Below are 19453 nucleotides of genomic sequence, written 5' to 3'. Positions count from 1 at the left end.
AAACAAACAAACAAACAAACACATAAAGTGCACACACTTTACACATTACATTCCACATCTTAAAACATTGATAAATACAACAAACACTATACACAGTAAAGATTAACCTCTAAACAGTAGAAGACTAAAAACAGTAAAAGACATTTCTAAAGAAATTCTTTAATAACTGTTGAAGTTTGTGGAAGGAGGCAGCAACAGGGGCAGGCCTTTAGATAGGCATCTGACTGTGATGCTGCTGCTGTGACAGTGAGAAGATTTCATTTTTTTGTATGGTTTTAAAGAACATCTCAGGATACCAAAAGGGAAGGGAAACAAACAAACCAAAAAATGTGAGAATAAGTGAGAATCTAAAGTCGGAGGAAGAGGGAGGTAGGCTACACTTTGCTACACTTTACTGTGCCACATATGCTTCAATAAAGACAATGTGAGAAGTGAAATTATTCATACATTTGCATAAAAATCATTTGTTTGATGAAATTAATGGCTTATGTTGTGTAGTGTATATGTGAGCGTGTGTCGGTGTGTGGGGGAGTTCTGGTGTTTTGCAAATGCAAAGAGCAAAAACAACTAACAACACTAAATGGTGGGAAGATAAACCTGATAAAAGACATGGAGGCACTGCTACAAAGGCAATGAGAACATCATTCTGTCTTGGCTCATGCTTGAACAAACCGGGAGACAGTCGATTGAATATTAACTTGCTTTATCTTCGTATAACTTCTTAGAGCCTGTGGTTCCTGTATTTTATGTAGGTAGAGTACTTTCTTGCTGTTAGTAATTAGGGTGATTCAGATTCTGCATAAAGAGCCATCCCAGAAAAAAACCCTGTCCATTCCCATTTGAGAAGTACCCATCATGTTGCAGCAGTGTAATGACCTAACATGCTGAAACCCAAATTAAGATGCAAATATTCTTTAATCTTATTCAATCAAAATTTTAAAGTCATTACTCAGATCTCTCCCTTTCCACTGTTCAACCATTCGGCTCTCGGCCTATTTTTAACTATTCTAAAGTACACGCAGACAGGCTGCTGCACTTGGAAGTAGGGCTGGTTTTAGCAAAAGAGAAACGGAGTCGTATTTCACTCTATTTCTGGATCATCAGAAGACTGGACCTGTGTTCTAATAATATATCTCAAAGCACAATTCAAAAATTTCCTAGTTTGTCCAGAAATAGTTTTCAAAATCATTTTAGATTCATATACAATTGGCTTTAATCATTTTACATTTATCTAGCTAACTACATGAAGTTATAAATCATACACCAGGTAAACAAATTGAACCCCTGTCAATATAATAATACTACTATTAATATAATAACATTTTATTTTAAAAACATATCAGGTTATTTATTAGGATTATTATTTCATTCATGATGGAAAAGACATCACAAATATACATAAATGTGAGATTATCTTTCAAGGTTTAACCAACTGATTTGGTAAGTAAATTTACAGTCTGTCGATTTACTTTCAAAAAATAAAGACGTTATAATTAGTAACAATAGAAAAGCATTTGATCTTTATCGGAGTACTTAAGATGGTGTTTTTCTTTTAGTAACTATACCAGCAATGTAATTGGGTTGCATACAGGGCCATGCATGGGTCAAAACATAATACTTTTCTGGCTTAAGGAGGACTATTAAAATGAGATTATGTTCTTTTTTTCCTCCATCTAAGTGAGCAGCTGTAACTAAATGTCAATCCTACATCTGCTTCCATTCTCTCATTTTACAGACACACACACACACACACACACACACACACACACACTTCTTGCATTCACACTCTGTGGCATCTGCAGTGGGTGTAAGAATAAATATTCAAGCATACACATGCACAGACACACATACAGAGAGAGAACAGTGGTCCAAGCCCACAGCAAAAAACAAACAGACAGGGAGATATCTAAAAGCTCTCAAGATGAGAGCTGCATGCAAATTGTTCTTTTGACAGTATCCTTCCCTACTCACTCCCCACTCTACCACAACAGATATACAAAGACAGACTAAGAAAGAGAGAGCGAGAGAGAGAAAGAGAATGAGAGTAGAGCGGAATGAGAGAACAGTATCTAGCCATAACAGAGTTGATTGGAGAGGGCCTTATTAAGTCTGTTTACATTCCCTGCTGGGCTCCATTCTGTCGGAGAGACTTTCAACTCCATGGGACATTTTCTGAGGAGTTTTTACACCAAAATGGCTGCCTCTAATTAACAGGGACCTGCCGAGTCCCAGTGGCCAATTATATTCCTCTCCTTGTCCCTGCTCACCAGCATTTGTGCCGCTCAGCAGTCCACTTCTTGTTGGTTGTGAACACTCTGGCTGTCCCTGTTTCATTGTGGCGTCTAGTACTGTGAACAGAACTCACTGCATGTCCTGCTGACTTGCAACAACACAGAACCATCTCAGCCTCAAGATGCAGCTTCTTTCACTCACATACTAGGGTGAAAACACTACTTAATACATGTAGAAAGTGTGGAATTGTTTTCAAAACATTCAAAGTGTATGAGATGGTGTTAGAATTTAGAAGAAATTGTTGTTCTAAATGGATGTACACCCTATAGTCATCTTAAATCTGGCATTTTAGGAATGATAAATCAATTTTTTTCAATTTTCGCTATATAAGTGCAGACCATTTACCAACCATGACAGCACTGAACAAGTCAAATAATTCCTAATGTATGTGCAGGAAATTAGAGGTCCAGTAGAAATACTTAGTACTAAAACAATCCAAATATACATAGTGAAGAAATACCAGGCAAAGAGTGCAATATTATTTATTGGGTTCCTCGAATATATACAAAATATGAACAGCAGCTAAATAATACTTTTCACTTGCTCAGCACAACTTCCTTCCTTTGCTTGTCCTCCCTCCTATCCTCCATCTATTGCCCCATCCATCAATTGCTTCTCCAGCTCCTACTGTCTCAGTCAGCAGCATCACCACTATTGTGTATTAATTCAAACACAGTACAGTATCAGATCATATTACTTCATGGGTGTGTAAAATGGCTGGGCCATCCATTTGGCAACAGTAGTCTCCTTACCATCTTTGGCTGTGTCAGCAATCCCTTCTCTGCCCAGCCCTGGAGCTGTGGGAGCTCTGCCTGACGCCACTGTGTCTCTGTCGACCCCTATGGAGCGGAGCACAGGGAGGGAGGGTGCACAGCCCACCGTCAACATCATACACTCACTTTACAAGGTTAGTGTTGCAGTGGGATTTAGGGAGTAGGGAGACTGGGAGCATTAGAAATGTGGTGGCTTACTAGAAAAATATCCTTTTAGTAATTTCACCGGTCAAACTAAAACAAAGAAGAGTGGCTCTAGAATTTTGTTTATGGGATAATGTCTGGGTGAGATGGTTTGTCATTGGAGAATAGGGGAAATAGACTGTGTTGCTCAAACTGTTGAAGAGGTTAATTCTTTTAGGAGTTTTTCAGATAGAAATATGGTAAAGGTATTATTTCTTCAGGTGTTTACTTTATGTTACATTTTATATGAATAGCTTGATTGAATAAACGTGTGTGTGTGTGTGTGTGTGTGTGTGTGTGTGTGTGTTGGAGCTGGCAGATTGGTGTGGTGACTGCAATGACCTTGGCAGAGTTTATAATGAGGGTTTCCCTATTGCTCTCTGTGGGTAAACAAGCCTGTGGTTGAAGAGACAGAAATGCCACAAATGAGCAGTTCACTAGCTCTCCAGAGCAGGAGCTTAAATGCCTGCAGCTATCTACAGATGCTACAAGCAGCCAATTTAGCAGGAGAAGAGTAAAAGAGAAGGGATGACCTCTGACTTCATTTACTACTAGAGAGATGAAGAGAGGGAGTGTAGGATCAGATGGGAGGAGGAAGAGAAAGCAAGGGCTGAATAATGGGGAAGACACTTTCAGTACTTCAAAGATAGGGAGAGACAGAGGTGGGTGAGGAGAGAGAGAGTCTGTACATGTTCTGTTGTCAATGTGTCTTGTAAACTTAGGCAGGAATGCATAATGGAAGTCTAAATGAGAGTGAACTGTCAGCTTAAAATGGAAAAAGAAGATACAGGAGGCAGGGAGGTCAGAGAAAAGAAGGACATGGCATACATGCAGTCACTGGCAGGTAATATTGAATATGAAGATAATTTCTGGATGATTATATAGAAATATCAAGTTGAGAGCCACCTTTTGTTTTAGTCTGGTGAAAACCGAAGGATTATTGGTGAATAATAGTTGTGTAAAATATAAAAAATGTCCACAGTGTAAATGGCATTGAGACAAATTGGAAAAGAATATTTGTTTTCTTTTTTTTTACATTTCAAATAACCATTTTCAAGCTTTTAGTTGTGTTGAGTCAAAAGCCAGTGAGGTGTAATAAAACAATTAGAGCTACAAATGGACTGTTCCAACAATTCGAAGCCACCACATCAAGTATAGTGGACCAACATTAATCTTCTCCGGAAGATAGGACAACATACTGTAAAGGCTGTGTGTTGAATTAACTTGTACAATCCAATAAATGCAAAGTTAAAAAGCTATCCTGAAAAAAGGAAATGTTAGGCAGAGGTGAAACATCAAAACCATTTTACACCCATCTTGCAATGCCGTCATTTTACATACTATGGCATTGTGGAAGTTGATGGTGTGCCGCAGCAAGCAGACAGTGCAGCATTATCGTAGCATGTACAAATGTGGGCATAAAAATGTAAGAAGCAGCAAGCAGATGTATATGAGTCTCAAACAAATTTCAACAGCTAATGTATAGTGCAATGTCGGCTAAAGGTATATTGCATTTCTTAGAAGGGCGTTTAAGCCGCTGCATTTTATTTTCAAAACACTACACGGTGCTCAAAATAGAATGCTCAACCATTTGACAAGTATCAGGCACAACACACAGACATGCAAACACATTTTCATCTTTCATCATATTCTAATTGCCTTTGCATTTATCAAGTTGAATACATGTGGATCTCTGGATAAAATTTCAAATACTGTATCAGTGGAATACGTTTGCAATGCAATTACATTCAACATCAACTGAGATGAAAAACTGCTCATGGATGCAATTTTAATTATTGAGGGGATATATTTCAGTCATGGCTCAGATGCTGGGAAAACTTATTATAAAATCAATACACTCTATAACACCATTAATATTTAATGCTACAAAAGTGCTTCCTGTCTCTTTGGGCTCCTGGCCACTGGTGTCTGTACTGCAGTCAAATCTTAGTAGTATTCTCTGCCCACAGCAAAGTAGGGGAGTACACATCTCTTGTTCAAAAGTACCAAACGCTCAAGAAGTTTATATATGATTCCATTGTGTAAGGCATTTTGCACATACTGTGCTCAAAGATTACTACATTACTGCAAAGATTTTTGTCTCTTCTTTTACACAGCCCCGTGTCACTTATAGCATAAGCTAAAATTTTTTTTGTTTTCCTGTCCGTTTCACTTTTGTCACTTATCAGCTCCTTCTACAACCGCAAAACCACCACTTATACATTGTTGTTCTGCTGCAGCCTTCTCTCTCTCTTCTCTTACAGTACATTCAATTTTCCCTGACTTGGCCAGGATAGATGAAGGCTGGTAGAGACTGTGGAGTAGACAGTGTGATGCAGGATTTCTCTACTGATAGACACAGCACCTGGCAGCTACAAAATGAAGCCAGCATGTAACCATCTGACTTAAGAGACTTTGCCTCAGCATCTTGTTTCAGATATTATTTGAGAACTCATTTTGCCTCATGTGTTTTTTTTTTCATATGTTAACATTATTTGAATTATTAAAATGTGAAACTAGGATGGAAGAAAATATTTAAATTCTATTAGATATTAGCTTTTAGATAATCCAACAAAGTTGATACTACTAGACTCAAACTAAATCTAGACTCAAACTAAATCTGCCTCCTGGTCCTCCACGGTCCTATTGAACTGGAGTTCCTATCAAATTGACACAAGGAGATTATTACAACTTTACTATCTCAGGTTCTCAACCAGTCAGGTTCTCTGTAATGCGCTCTACAATATTGATTTTTATTTTTCTCCTCTCCTCTCCTTTTCTTCCTGAGTCTCTCACCATCTCTTCACCTCCACCAGCTTCCTCCGAGCTCTGAAATGTCCTGCAGGTCAGACGGATGCTGGGCCGGATCAATCATGGAAAGTAATCTGGGACGCCTCATGCTCACAAATGCACAGAGACACATCAGATACTCACTGATACACACACACACACACACACACACACACACCCCTCTTCTGTTGCACTCTGGCCTGCCTGCCTTCAGCCTCATCGATCTGCATCTACTTTACCAAATGGATTCGTCTTTTCTTCTATCCTCCTCCACCACCGCTTTTCTCTCGTGTGACTCGGAATAATATATTGTCCAGAATGCACCAGATGCGTACATAAGCAATTTTTCCATTTAACTTTGGCTTGACTTTTTCTCCTGTCTTTCTTCTCTTTGTGATATTTCAGCCTTTCAGTAAGATCGATGCAGTTATTCCACAAGCTCCCTCAAAGCCCTTGAGTAATTGGCACTTACTTAGGTGAGGTCAGAGGTCACAAGATGACAGGGTTTGGTCAATTGCCAAAGGGTATGTCAGATAGAATCTACATAATCGTATCAAGATTTATACACACGACTAAAAAAGAAAAAGTCTCTTTTAATTTTCAAATGTTAAATATTTACATTACATTATCACATTGTATTACATATCTGATATAAATATCAGATGTGTTGTGTTTAGCCTTAAGAAAGAGATGTAATGTAATTTGGCTTGTTTTTCCATTTAAATAAACAAAACTAATTATAAAATGTAACCTGTTCAACTCTATTCATATTTCACTTAACAATTTTCATGTAAAACCTTTTCTCTAACAGTATTACAAGCTGTGAAGAGACAGAACCTCTTTCAATTACAATGACTCCGAGGGGCAGTGCATGTATACATGTATAGTCACATTCTCTCTCACAGACAAAATAAACACACAAACACACACACAGACACACACCGCAGTCTCCTTTGCTCAGCCAAACTGTAGGCGAAACCGGAGCCATTTGTCCACTGGCTGAATCCCAACTCTGCACCAACGCATGCAGAAAATTGGTGAGCATCTTGACTTTGGAGATGACACATCAATTTGTGCAGCTCTAGTGACTGGTGCTCTGCAGTTCCTCCCCTGTGGGGGTGTGAGATCAGCTGGACACCTGCCTAGCTGGCTGGCTCAAACCTGGAGCACTGGGCCTTGGAATTGAAGGTCTGGCCTTGCCTGTCAGCCCAAGTCCCTGTCCCACAGCCCCAGCCCTGCCCTGGCCTCTCAGGTCCTCATCACAGTTCCCTTAGTTTCATTTCTGTGCAGGGACCAGACCCCGTGCCCCTAGCTATATGCTCCTGACCTCTATTTCTCTATCCAACACTCAGCTGCAAGTTAGTGCAGTGTTTTCATCTGAACAGTGGTGTTTCCTTGAACAACATCAAATCCTCATAAACAGCTTGCCAACCCTTTTTCCAGTTCAAGCTGCAGCAACAAATAAGCAAGATGTCTCTGCTACCCATTGCTGTCTCTCCTGCTGTAATCCCTGTGTGTGACGGATGGAAGTGATCGCTGTCAAGCCCTCAGCTTGGACATTTCTGTGGATTAAAAGCACTAAAGCTTCGTCTTATCCCCTACATGGAATTCCATGCTTAATTAAATGTCATTAATGTGGTTAAAAGGTTTTAGTGTCAATAATATCTATCAAATCTTTATGGCCTATTAGGAAAATATCAACCATATTTCAGTGGATAGTAAGCAAAACCAAAACACTGAGAATCAGAGAGCAGGGATAAAAACCAAAGAGAAGAGACAGGAATAACAGTGTCATCCTGACTAAATTATGCCTGTCACTAAACATGGCATAAAAGGTTGATTCTTCCCAATAGGGCCCTTGCCTTCTTCACTTGCTATCTTCCTTTTTCATAACACAAGCATGTTTGTCATGTGTTAAGATCTCACTTTGTTACATATATTTACGTTGACTGTTCACTGAATAAATATACAGTAAGTGACACTGCAAGAGAGTCCGTAGCACTGCAATGACAAAAACTTGCACCACAATGGATTACATTTCCCAAAAGAAGTTGTGTCTCCATGCAGTGCTCATTTTTGTAAAGCTGAAGTTGCTTTTAGCTGGGCTGGGACAGAGGCTAGAGGACACAGAAACAGTGAGGCAGGGAGAGCCGGCAAGTTGATCTTTCTGAGTCAGCACTATGTGTCATGAGCGAAGACACCACCTCCACAAGTAGCTGGCAGGTGAATGTGGCCACGCACCTGTGCAGGCAACATGCCATTTCAGTGATGCTGGCTCCTATCTTTAGGAAAACGCACTAAATTACAACCGCATATAGATAAACATATAGAATATGCACACACATTCACTCAATTCAGTTAGCCAGCAATACATCATTACTGTCCCCACCTGCATGTATCAGGCCAGAAACAAGCAAGTCAGCATTGTCACATTATTGCAACCCACAGTAAACAACTGTACATTCATCACTTGCTCAGACCTACAATCATGTACAAATAGAATTACTGTCATGTGAATGTATGTCTCCACCACAAAGTTAAGCTGCAGTTTACATGTCATCTTTACACTCATTTTCTAATCAGTTCATCCATGAGCCCAAGTTGACATTTGTGCCAGATCTACTGAAATTCTCTCCAAGCATTCCTGAAATATTGTGACGACAGGAATAGGCCACAGCAACTTTCACCTTTGACCTTTAACCACCAAAATCTAATCAGTTGGTCCTTTGGTGAGACGAGTCAAAGCTAAAGAAATCTCCTCGAGGCTGTCCCAAGATATTGTATTCACAACACGGGGATGGACGGACTGACAACTTGAAAACACAATGCTTCTGGCCATGGCTGTTGCAAGTGCACCAGGACAAAGTAGAAGGAAATCGGTTAAAGCAACCTTTTCAAAAGGGGACAGCAGCAGACTAAAAAGCATGTAAACTTTTCTGATTGAACTCTATTTCCACCATAATGTGTAGTAGGAGCTCTAATTAAAACTGTTTTGAGGCTGGAATTGGTAATATTGGCATTGTTGAACAGGTATTTAGAAAGCTATAAACAGCCTGGAGGCGTAAGATAAGAACAAAACCTACAGCACAGCACATAGACTGAGAACAACGGCGAGCGAGAGAAACCCTCGCCTGGCTGCTAAGCAGAGTCAGATCTCTTCCTAATCTAATCACTGCTTCCCCCATCAGCTCCATCGCAGACACAGCCTGCTTGTCTTTGCGTGTGTGTTGCCTTGCAGCACAGGCACAGAGCTAAATCACATAGACACTAACCGACCGTTGTACTCAAGAATTCATTCAACAGCCTGGGGTACTGTGCGAGTGTGTGTCTGTGGATGTATGTGTGCGTATGTGTATGCCTAGCTAATCTGGTTATTGATTCGGCTCAGTCTAATCAAATAGCTGTGAGGGAAAAGGGCAGCCGTCCATCATCTGTCCTAATGAGTAAACTGTTTGATGGAGGCAATGAATAACTCAAAGCTACATGTAGAGGAGGTTACTAAATCGCTGATAGAGAGACAAGCTGCAACTTTGTTTATATACTCTCACAAATCTTTTGGCAACCTTGTTGTGTTGATAACAAATCAAATTATTTCATCAAATTAGTTTTCATACAACAGGTAGCCTGCACTTTTGGGCTGTATTATTATTTACCTGGATACATTTTCTTTTCTACTATATTGTCATTTCAACTCGCTAAACTATTTCAGTCAGTTTTGGACGCCTGGAAAGTTTCTGCTAGTTACACAATCAATTTGATTTGAGAATTTGTATTGATCCCATCATCTTTGAAAATCTATCTCAGTGTAACTTAATGTGAGAGTGCTGCAATCAGAAATGGCTCCTACTGCAGCAGGAGGAAAGGAGACTGAGACACAAAGCCTAAATGTATATCAGCGCAGCTAACAGACGAGGCCTGCGGCACACCAGCTAAGCCATTAAGTGTGGTGTGCATTCAAACGAGCAGATTAATCCCCCCAACTGCTGTACAGTGCAGAGTTATTGAAAATGCCCACAGGAAACTATCTCTGCTCATTTAATGTAGCATGTGCCAGGGAGGTAACATATAGAAGCTGATTTCCACAGAAAATTCTGCAACAATGTTTTTTTTCTGACAACATGTGTTGGACAGCTGTGTATCTTTTAGATTGTATACATCTTTTTACTGAACCAATTTTCCCTCTCCTGTTCTTTTCTCTCCATAGACTTTTGCTTGTCTTTCAGATGGACCTTCATATTCACCCCTTTCTGCTGCACTTGGACTTTACTTAGCATAATGCTTATCAATAACTATCAAAGACTGTTTTGTGTTGACATTGGGAAGGCTAAAGGACGTCATGTAAGATGTTGTGAATGTGTCTATTACCAACCACAGTGGTGCCATGTTGTAGCACATGGAACTACATGTATAATTGGTTACAGAAACTATATTAATGTTTAACTATATTAATGTTTAATATATAACATTATATATATAACATCATAACACATTATATATATATATAACATCTTAATATATAACATCACGCAGCAACAACACTGTGCCGGTTAAGCTGCCAAAACCAAACAGTCAACATGCAAACACATGCCCTTTCTCTCTCACACACTCACACACAGTCCGCCTGCTGATTCTTTCTGTTGTCTTTTTTCCTGGGATGCAAAATGCAGATGAGACGAGTCAGTCACTTGTGCACAGTATCAGGAGAAACTGCCACTCAAATTCAAACATCTGTATGAATACCAAAACACACAGGGTACAGTGGAGGATGAGAGAGAGACAGAGGAATGAAGGGAGAAAGAGGAGTAAAGTAGCTACGAAAGCCAGCATTCCTCTCTCCTTGTGTATGTTTGACTGAACAAAGAGCTATATACACATGAATAACTCTTTTCTCCCACTGTATTTTCTATCCGGATATTTATTCTGAAAAGCAGCAATGCACAACAAGGGCTCGGTCCTGTGTTTGCTAGTGGGCTGAGGCGCTAACACTCCCCAGCTGATTATGTGTCTGTCTGTTGCAGCTTGAGCTGCTGCCAAAGGAATTAGGTCTAGTATTTGTGAATGCTGTTCCCCTCACAGCAGAATGCCTTGCCATGCCTCTCAGATTTCCAGCTTTTTAAAAAGAGGGGAAAAAACATTTTAAATAAATGAAGAAAATCGCTGTGGAAGCCTATTAAATTTTCAACGTGACCGTTTTGTGAGTCTTCATGTGTGTTTAGGCTTCACACAAAAGGAATATTTAAAAACCAAAGCGTGCTAATTGGGACAGAGATTGTTACAGCAGCTTCTTATTCAAACAGGCTTTTGGCTCATTAACTGGTTCCATCCAGCTTTTATTTAATGAAAAGTGGAAAAGACATATAAAGACAATAACATTTTGCAATGTTTATGTAGACACTCCAAAGCACAGATAGACTGTATAAGGTACTCGGCCAAATAATGCCGAAGCAATGGCAAAACCTCATGTCTTAAGTGTAAGGGTGAAAGGAAAAAAGGGAAAAAAAATCTTATTAGTGACATATCACAGATAAATAAAAAGCTTTATGTACAGCAATAGACAGGTGACAAAAGTAAAAGCCAGAATAACTTCAGAAATTCAGATATTTAAACAAAAGTGCCCTGCATAAACAATTAAAATTTAATCATGCTCTGTGGTATGTATAAAAATGCTGAACAGGCCAAGTTGAATCTGAATTTGGATCAAGATGGCAAGAGGACAATATCTACGTGACTTTTAAAGAGGGTCGATTGCTATGACATGAATGGTCAACTAGGAACTTCACAAACACCCAAAGACTACTGGCTATGGGAAGTGAATAAAGTTACATCAGCATTCTAATCAGGGACATCAAGGACATTAGGAAATAGGATTGGATAATTGGTCCGAATGCTTGTGAAGGAATGAGGTGTTTCTGTTATGCTGTGGGGGAATTTGCTGAAATTATTCAACAACTGCTAAAATCTTTAAACCCACAAAGTTAGTCCCTTCCCTTTCATACAACCCCAAAAGCCAGTCGGTTAAAAATGCACCCAAAATGGCTGATGCAGTCTCAAAAAAGTGTATACAATGGATGTTAGTTTTAAACTTCTTTTACCCTAAACACTCTAAAAAGCTGGATTACAAGTGTAAAAATGTAGTACTTTAGTTAAGGTAGGTCAGAAATGATTTGTCATGATCAATCAGTCACGCCTTGTGCTTTAAATTTGTTACACTTAATACTTTACATTACTTCAATAGGGTCATACAATCCGCCACCTGCCAATGCCTGGAGGTAGGGGAGTGCGCAGTTGCATGGCACATCACAGGCCATAAAGAAACTGGTGGCTCGTGGGTCAGATGCGGATCCTGAGAAAAGAGTCACTACAAATCAATATATTATGCTATAAGGAAAAATGTTTCTCTCCTCCAAGATGACAATGCCTCCTTTCCTAAAGACATGAGGTGTCACTGAACGATTTGTTGAGGACTAAAATTATGTGAATCATATTCTATGGCCTTCACTGTACCGATCTCGAATAAACTGAACACCAAAGGTAGATTGTCGACCAACGTGTTAAGAGCTCTTCACCACAATCAAAGCATCAAATGAGGGAAAATCTTTTAAAAGAAGTGTATATAGCAGAGCTCCAAATATTTGCAGGATAAACGCATAGGTGCACTGAAGCTGTTCTGATGGCACTTGGTGGCCAAACACTACTACGACACTTTATGCTTGTTATTCCTATAGTTTGTCACCTGTCTGCACATTTTTAACTGCCAGTCAACTGCATTTCTTTAATTATAGTCAGTGTATCATGTAATATTATGTAATATTGACTCACATAACATTGTCTATCTAAAGGAACCCCCACTCAAAATCATTACAGTCCAGGGTTAATGATAATACTGAAAACATGTACAGCAATTGTAACTGGCAAACTAGTGTCTGTGTTTAAGCTGCAATCTTTTCGTTCAAGGCCTTGACCAATATAATAATCAACCAACACACATGCACACAATAAACTATACTACAGATAGATTAACAAAATAACACACAATATGTAAGACTGCACATAGAAGGCTTCTACATTTCTAGTACCTCGTGTACTTCTACAAAGTGTACTTTATGTTAAGAAACAATGCACAATCAGCAAGTCAGAGCCATAAAATGCTTTATTTATGTAAATGTGTGTGTTTCTATTGCTCAGTCAAACTATGCAGTTGGCCAAACACCAATTTGAAAACTCTTTCTTCAAGCAAATAAGCACACTTGGACTGGGAGAACAGAATATAAAGAATTCTTTATTCAATGATAAATATCTGAGACTGCCACTCTGGGTGGTCTGCCTCACTTTGTTAGAGTGGTCAGAGGTGGTCAGATGATGACCTAGTTCTTTGCATCACAGAATATCAAGAACTGTCTTAGTTCCACAATCACTGTGCAAAACAATTAAATGTCTTTTAATCTCCGGTACATATAGTGTATAATGCAGCACTGTTCTGCAGTAAATCCTAAAGAGATAATATTTAAGGGTAGAAACAAAGGAAAGGATATAGGCAATTGTTCCACTGCCTGAACAGCTATTACTTCTGTCTATTTATCACTCCATCCATTTTGCTTTATGTTTAATCAGGCTGTAGTTTACAATGTCACTCTGCATCTGGACACATGTCAGTCTTCCATCACACACACACACACACACACACACACACACACACACACACACACACACACACACACACACACACACACACACACACACACACACACACACAGTTAAAAACAAAGCCAGACTTAGACTTATCAAGTAACAAAATTACATTTCTCAGTGTTTTCTGTTCCTCTTCACCTCATGTCCCTTGCAAGTCTGTGAAATATTTTCATATCTGCAAAGAAGAATATTCTCCTCAGAACTACATAACTAGGCAACTATCCCTAACTTATGTTTCTCTGATGTTCAGTTACTTTTAAGTCACTCACCACACATTCACTCAGTGCACTGTAGCTAATAAATTCCTTACATACCCCACCCTTTTAACAGTGATGTGTAACCTTGGTGCTCACGGTGTTCTGCCAGAGCGTAATAGAGGCACTGCATGTTTGCGTCGTGCGTGTGTGTGTGTGTGTGTGTGTGTGTGTGTATGTGTGTGTGTAAAATGATGACCTGTGTTTAGCCCAAGTCCCCAGCTGGCAAAACACTGTATATTCTTTCTGTGCACTGACACCCATCTCCATCTATGGGCTGTACTTTGAATTTCCAGACACCATATCAGCTAACACCACAAGCTGCCTCAGCAAACAGGGGAGTTGCCTTAATTCCAATTAGCATTTTGATTGCATCCAATGGAAAGAAGCCAGCATGCAAAAAATAATGCTTTCACTATTCTTCATGCAAACACACACACACTCACACACACAAAAAATATCGAGGCCACTTTGTGGACAGGAAGAGAACCATTCTGAAAACGATGCACTAAGAATGCAAAAATAATTGGACCGTATATGGTGTGCAGAATAGTGATGCAGTATCAGTCATAAAAATGTCTTACAATAGGAAAAATATGGCCACTAATTTTCCTCTGGCGCTGGTTGTGATGGATGATTTGGAATATGGATGCAAAGTTAAAGTGAGTCTTTGTAAGCTCAGCAAAGCAGAATACTTAGATAGCTTATAATAATTTTTCTCGCGCCAACAAACACACTCATACAGCCAAACGCTAAACTGAGAGCTCACATGCATACAAACAAACACACACAAGCAATGGGTTTAAAACTTAAGAGACTGCAAAGCATTACAAGGCATGTGCATAACTCCAACAAACCTATTCCATACTTCTACAGCTCTGGACATCACATGGACAACACACATTCCCACTGTCTACACAAGCAGCATGAAAGATAACAAGTCTACTCACAGATTAAAAATGACTACTTTTCAAACTTGACTATCAAATCAAAGTCAATTTTCTCTACAACCTTATAGTTCATTCAGCACCAACAATGAGTATTCCACCTCTGCTGCGGTACTATGCGCAGGTAAATATTTCAGAGTGGTGCAAAGGCAGGAAAAGGGGGTGGTGGGGGTGGGACACCTTCAGCCCTGGCTTGAACATAAAATGGGTGCTGTTCCCCGACTTAACCCTTCCCACACTCTGTTCCCCTCCCCATCCTTTTTAAATAAAATAATCTCTACCCCTGCGTTCACACCTCTTTTATTAACATGATTGGTTCATGGTTCTGTCCCTCCATCTGTCTCCCTCTATTTCTCATCCTGCCCACAAACCTTGCCACACTAACACCCTGCTGTATTCATCTTCCTTATAAGGGGGAACTTAATATTCTGCACAACAAATAGTTCAACAGTATCACTGCATTGCACATGCTAGAAGAATATAACCCATACTAGCTGTGGCAGATGGTATATCTAAAACTACAAGCTTCTCTATCCAAGGCAGGCTGTCCAAAATGAAACCTTGGTTAACAATGTACAGTGTAGTATACTGGTAGACTGCCTGTAAGCTTCTTCCTTACCATCTTAAACCCATTCCACTCCATTTGGGAGACGCCGGCCGTTGTCTCACGCGCTCTCTCCTCACACAACAGCTACAGTAACGCCTCAGCAATGAAAATTCCCTACTCTTTCTTACACACTTCCTGGGTAAGTGTCCTTATTTTTCTCTCCTCTTCTTACTCTGCCTGCCTCTCTTCCTTGTGCCTGAGTCTTAGCAGCGGGCAGAGAGCGTACTAGAGTAGTACAGAGCACGCATCGCCTTCTTCCACAGATGCTGAGAGGAGAATGGTGAGCCTGGATGAGAGTGCTGGGCTGCAGCAAGCCTCCCTCCCTCTCACCGCCCTCCCTCTTTCCTCCCTCCCTCCTGCAGCCACCCGCCCAGTCGCCTGCTCAGCTGGAAGGTCAGAGCCCGCCCACTCTCCCCCACCTATCTTTTAGAGTCTATGATTGGTTGTTTGACTTGCCTGTCAGCCCTATGCCTCACCTCCCACTGCCTCAAAGTTAACACCTTCGCTCTCTGGCTGGCTCTGAGCCCTCGTCGGCACACGCCAACATCAGCCTGGTTTGGCAGAGAAAAGGCTTTCTGAATCCCAGCAAAGCAATCAATCGCTGCTGAGGTCTGTGCTTGAGTGAGCCGGGCAGAGCAGCGCGGAGCAGAGCTCTAGCGGAGTGATTGCAGCCTGGGGCTCTATGGTAATAGGATGCCTGCGCAGCACTGTGTATATAAAGTAGCTGTTACTGGGTGCGTATTGAAGTCCCTTGTACAATTACACGACTGCGTATAGTGCTGTGTCTTACACAACCCCCCCCCCCCCACACACACACACACACACACACACACACACAACACACAAACACACACGTACCCTAACCTAAAGGTAAGTTCTTCTCTAACTCCAGAAACAAGTCCTAACCATCAATTAACACCTTGGAATTGTAAGGACCGCAAAATGTCATCTCAGTGCCAAATGCCTTCATAAAAGACATGTAGTCTCTCGCATATTTACAACTCTACTGGTACGTTTTTCTTAGTACCTGTAGGTGAGATTGTTTGGTTTAAAGTACCACATGGAGCAGCAGAATGTGATCATGAAGAAAGCTGCCTGCTTTGTCGGTAGCTCACGATTTGCACTTGTTAAGTTTAAATTGACGCTACTGTCCAAACTAATGAACGCACACCTACGCTCCGACAGTCAGGACACACCTGCCCATACAGGTACAGTTTGGAATGAGATACAATCAACGATTTTTTTCCCCCCAGTTATCCACAGTAAGTCACAAAAATTGAGTGTGTTGCACAGATTGCGGCTGTTGCCTATCTGCCTGCTGCGGTGCGCTGTGTGGTTTTATTGAAGTAAATCCAAGCTGGAAGCAGACTGATGGCACAATAAAGAAACAATCAAGTGCGATAGAAACATGCGCCCTGCGGCCGCTAGTCTACTCACCATGACCATTGTCGTGTGAAGCTGGTGCCGTTACGGACGGTAACTGTGCTATCTGCGGACAAATGTAAAAGCCGGTCAATGCGGTGAAGAGGATCGGATGGAGTAGCCGCGGCTTTGCTGGAGATGAATGAACCGGCGTGTAGTGTAGTGAGTATACAGGAGCCAAATACTAAACGGAACGAAGCCGTGGGTGTGGAAGACCTGCAGCTCTGTCCCGTGAAAAAAGAAACACCTAAACAAATCAAGCGGAGAAGTAAAGAGAATCCACCAAAGCAAAAGATTCAGAGCAAAAGGTAAAAAACATCCAAAGTCAGTGTCTTTTCTATAAAATGCCATTTATGGCATGAGAGTTCACCTCGCGCGCGGTTTCCTATTGGCTGGGGAGAACGGGGCGGTGCGCTCGTGGATGGGAGTGGAAGAGGCAGATTTGTGGGGAGCAGGAGGCATCATGTGCAGAGGTGGGTTCTCCAGGGGTTAATCGAACGTTTTGTCCGTCTAATTTACTTACATTACTCCCCACCTGACCGTTCATAATAATCTGTGAGCTTAGTTTTATCCTGTAGTTTGAAAACGCGTTTTTTTCCACGTAATTAAACACATTTTCTGCATTACGGCTAAAGTGTTTGGGTGTAAACTACCTGTTGTCAGGTCATGAGTAGACTTCTCGGACTTAGCTGAAAAACAGCAACAGCGTATCTTCTCTTTTCTTCCACCACAACAAAAACCCACCTACACAGGCCCGATGCTAACACGATTAGGGGGCCTAAATCCTCACGCCCAGGAGTGCTCTTTTTAAAGCAGTTGCTCATTGTAGAATTGTTTTATACAGGGCATAAAAACGTTGTGGCTATTGTTTTCCCGAGTAATTATAGCTCATTTAATAAAATGCTACTGACATGTTTGATGTTGCCAATTAGGCTCTTATGACTAATTACAATCTTTACTAAACCTTATTTATTGTCAATGAATATTGATAAAAATAACAATACCAACTAAAAACAAAAACAAAAACAAATGTGCTATATTCAGGCGCAAACCTGCCTCAGGTGGATTAGTCCAGCTGGCCCCTATCTCAGGCAGACAAGAAGAGGGAGCTCTTGCTTCCCTTATTACTGTTACCTGGCAGGCAACAGAACTTGGCTGTGGCTTCACAGAACATAAATGCACACACATACACTGAGAAGGCACATACTGAAAAGCATTTTTTATTTATTTTTTGTCCTTTCAGCTCATCCTGTGAGTTATGGAGTCACCATAGCGGATCATTTTCTGCATGTTGATTTGGCACAGTTTTCACTCCGGATGCCCTTCCTGACGCAACCCTCCCCAAATGCACAGAGACCAGACCAGGTATCGAACCACTGACCCTGTGGTCCATGGATGACTGCCTTACCAACTGAGCTACAGCCGCCTACTACTAGCTACTTAACAAGCATACATAAGCATATTCATATGGCAGACAAAGAACCCTGTCACACAAATACTATGACAAATTGAAACACGTTATGTTGGAGATGTGGATAAAAAAACAGATGAGAAACTGGAAGGCACAGTGTTAGGAACGATAAGGCTGGTCCTGGCACACAAAAAGGGAGCAGTGATCCAAAGCTCCATGACCTGTCCACCTGTCTGGTTAGCTACAGCTAGCTAGCCTCCCTTCTGGAACCATGTGCCTGACATACTAATGAGATTCCGCACTATGTCTTCAATTAGGCCTGAGAAACAGTAAAGGTGCACATGTGCTGACATACCTACACACACACACACACACACACACACACACACACGGATTAAGATGGGCTGAACAAGCTATTGTTTTAGAGAGAATGGAATATGCTGGCACTTGCAATTTGGAGATTTGTATTGATCAAATAATATTTAAGACAACAGAGTGAGAGCAATGTAGAATGAAATACAAAGAAAATTGAGAAAAATACAAGTGCATTTTGTCTCCTTTCCTTTGTTATGTAACTCGGTATCTTTTATGCCAAAGAGCGGAAAGAAGCAAAATTTGCAGTTGAATAGTACAGGCAACAAACCCTCAGGTTCCTGTCCATCGTTTTTCGTCCTGCACTGACCTTTGAGTTTAATAAAGGTTGGACCAGGGAAAAACCTTTCTCCACCTCATTGCTTCTAATATTCTCCCTCAACCATCTTTTTATTATTGCTTTTTAATTTCTTGCTGTAAAGAATGGGAAGTCAGATCCATTGGAATTCCTGAGTCACAAATTATATCTCTATTTTTGGTTTTTCTTTGCTGTCAAGTCTCAACTATTGATGTGTAGAGGCAGTAAACTATGGGGTGAACATAGAGGGTGATCATTTTCTTATTTCATAAAGTACAGTGTTTTGAGGCTGTTTTCTCCTTCAGTCATGTGATACACATAACCTTTTCTCCAAATGAAAATATGATTTGAAAGTGAAAATAGTCCTTCACAGTTGTCGTCCTCGGTGTGCCATTTCACTAAATTGCTCTACAGG

General features: G+C 40.7%; 1 protein-coding gene across 11 annotated transcripts in view; it reads right to left on the bottom strand.

Moving 5' to 3' along the window:
• Nucleotides 1-19453, bottom strand: part of elavl4 (ELAV like neuron-specific RNA binding protein 4) — a 73414-nt gene that overhangs the window by 40881 nt on the left and 13080 nt on the right. For 5 of the 11 annotated variants that reach the window (XM_067513366.1, XM_067513368.1, XM_067513367.1 and 2 more), the window contains one exon: nucleotides 3045-3131. The exons of 2 other annotated variants lie outside the window; for them this stretch is intronic. In XM_067513366.1, coding sequence (XP_067369467.1) covers nucleotides 3045-3131 — 87 coding nt within the window. Of the gene's footprint in view, nucleotides 1-3044; nucleotides 3132-15547; nucleotides 15812-16972; nucleotides 17284-19453 lie in introns of those variants that run through there. 4 more of the 11 variants (XM_067513373.1, XM_067513372.1, XM_067513377.1 and 1 more) reach the window with 4 other exon arrangements.

Source organism: Channa argus, chromosome 8, assembly GCF_033026475.1.
Source record: "Channa argus isolate prfri chromosome 8, Channa argus male v1.0, whole genome shotgun sequence".
Classification (NCBI taxonomy): domain Eukaryota; kingdom Metazoa; phylum Chordata; class Actinopteri; order Anabantiformes; family Channidae; genus Channa; species Channa argus.
Note: the sequence above shows the minus strand (reverse complement) of the source record. Positions and strands in the feature narration are given on the sequence as shown.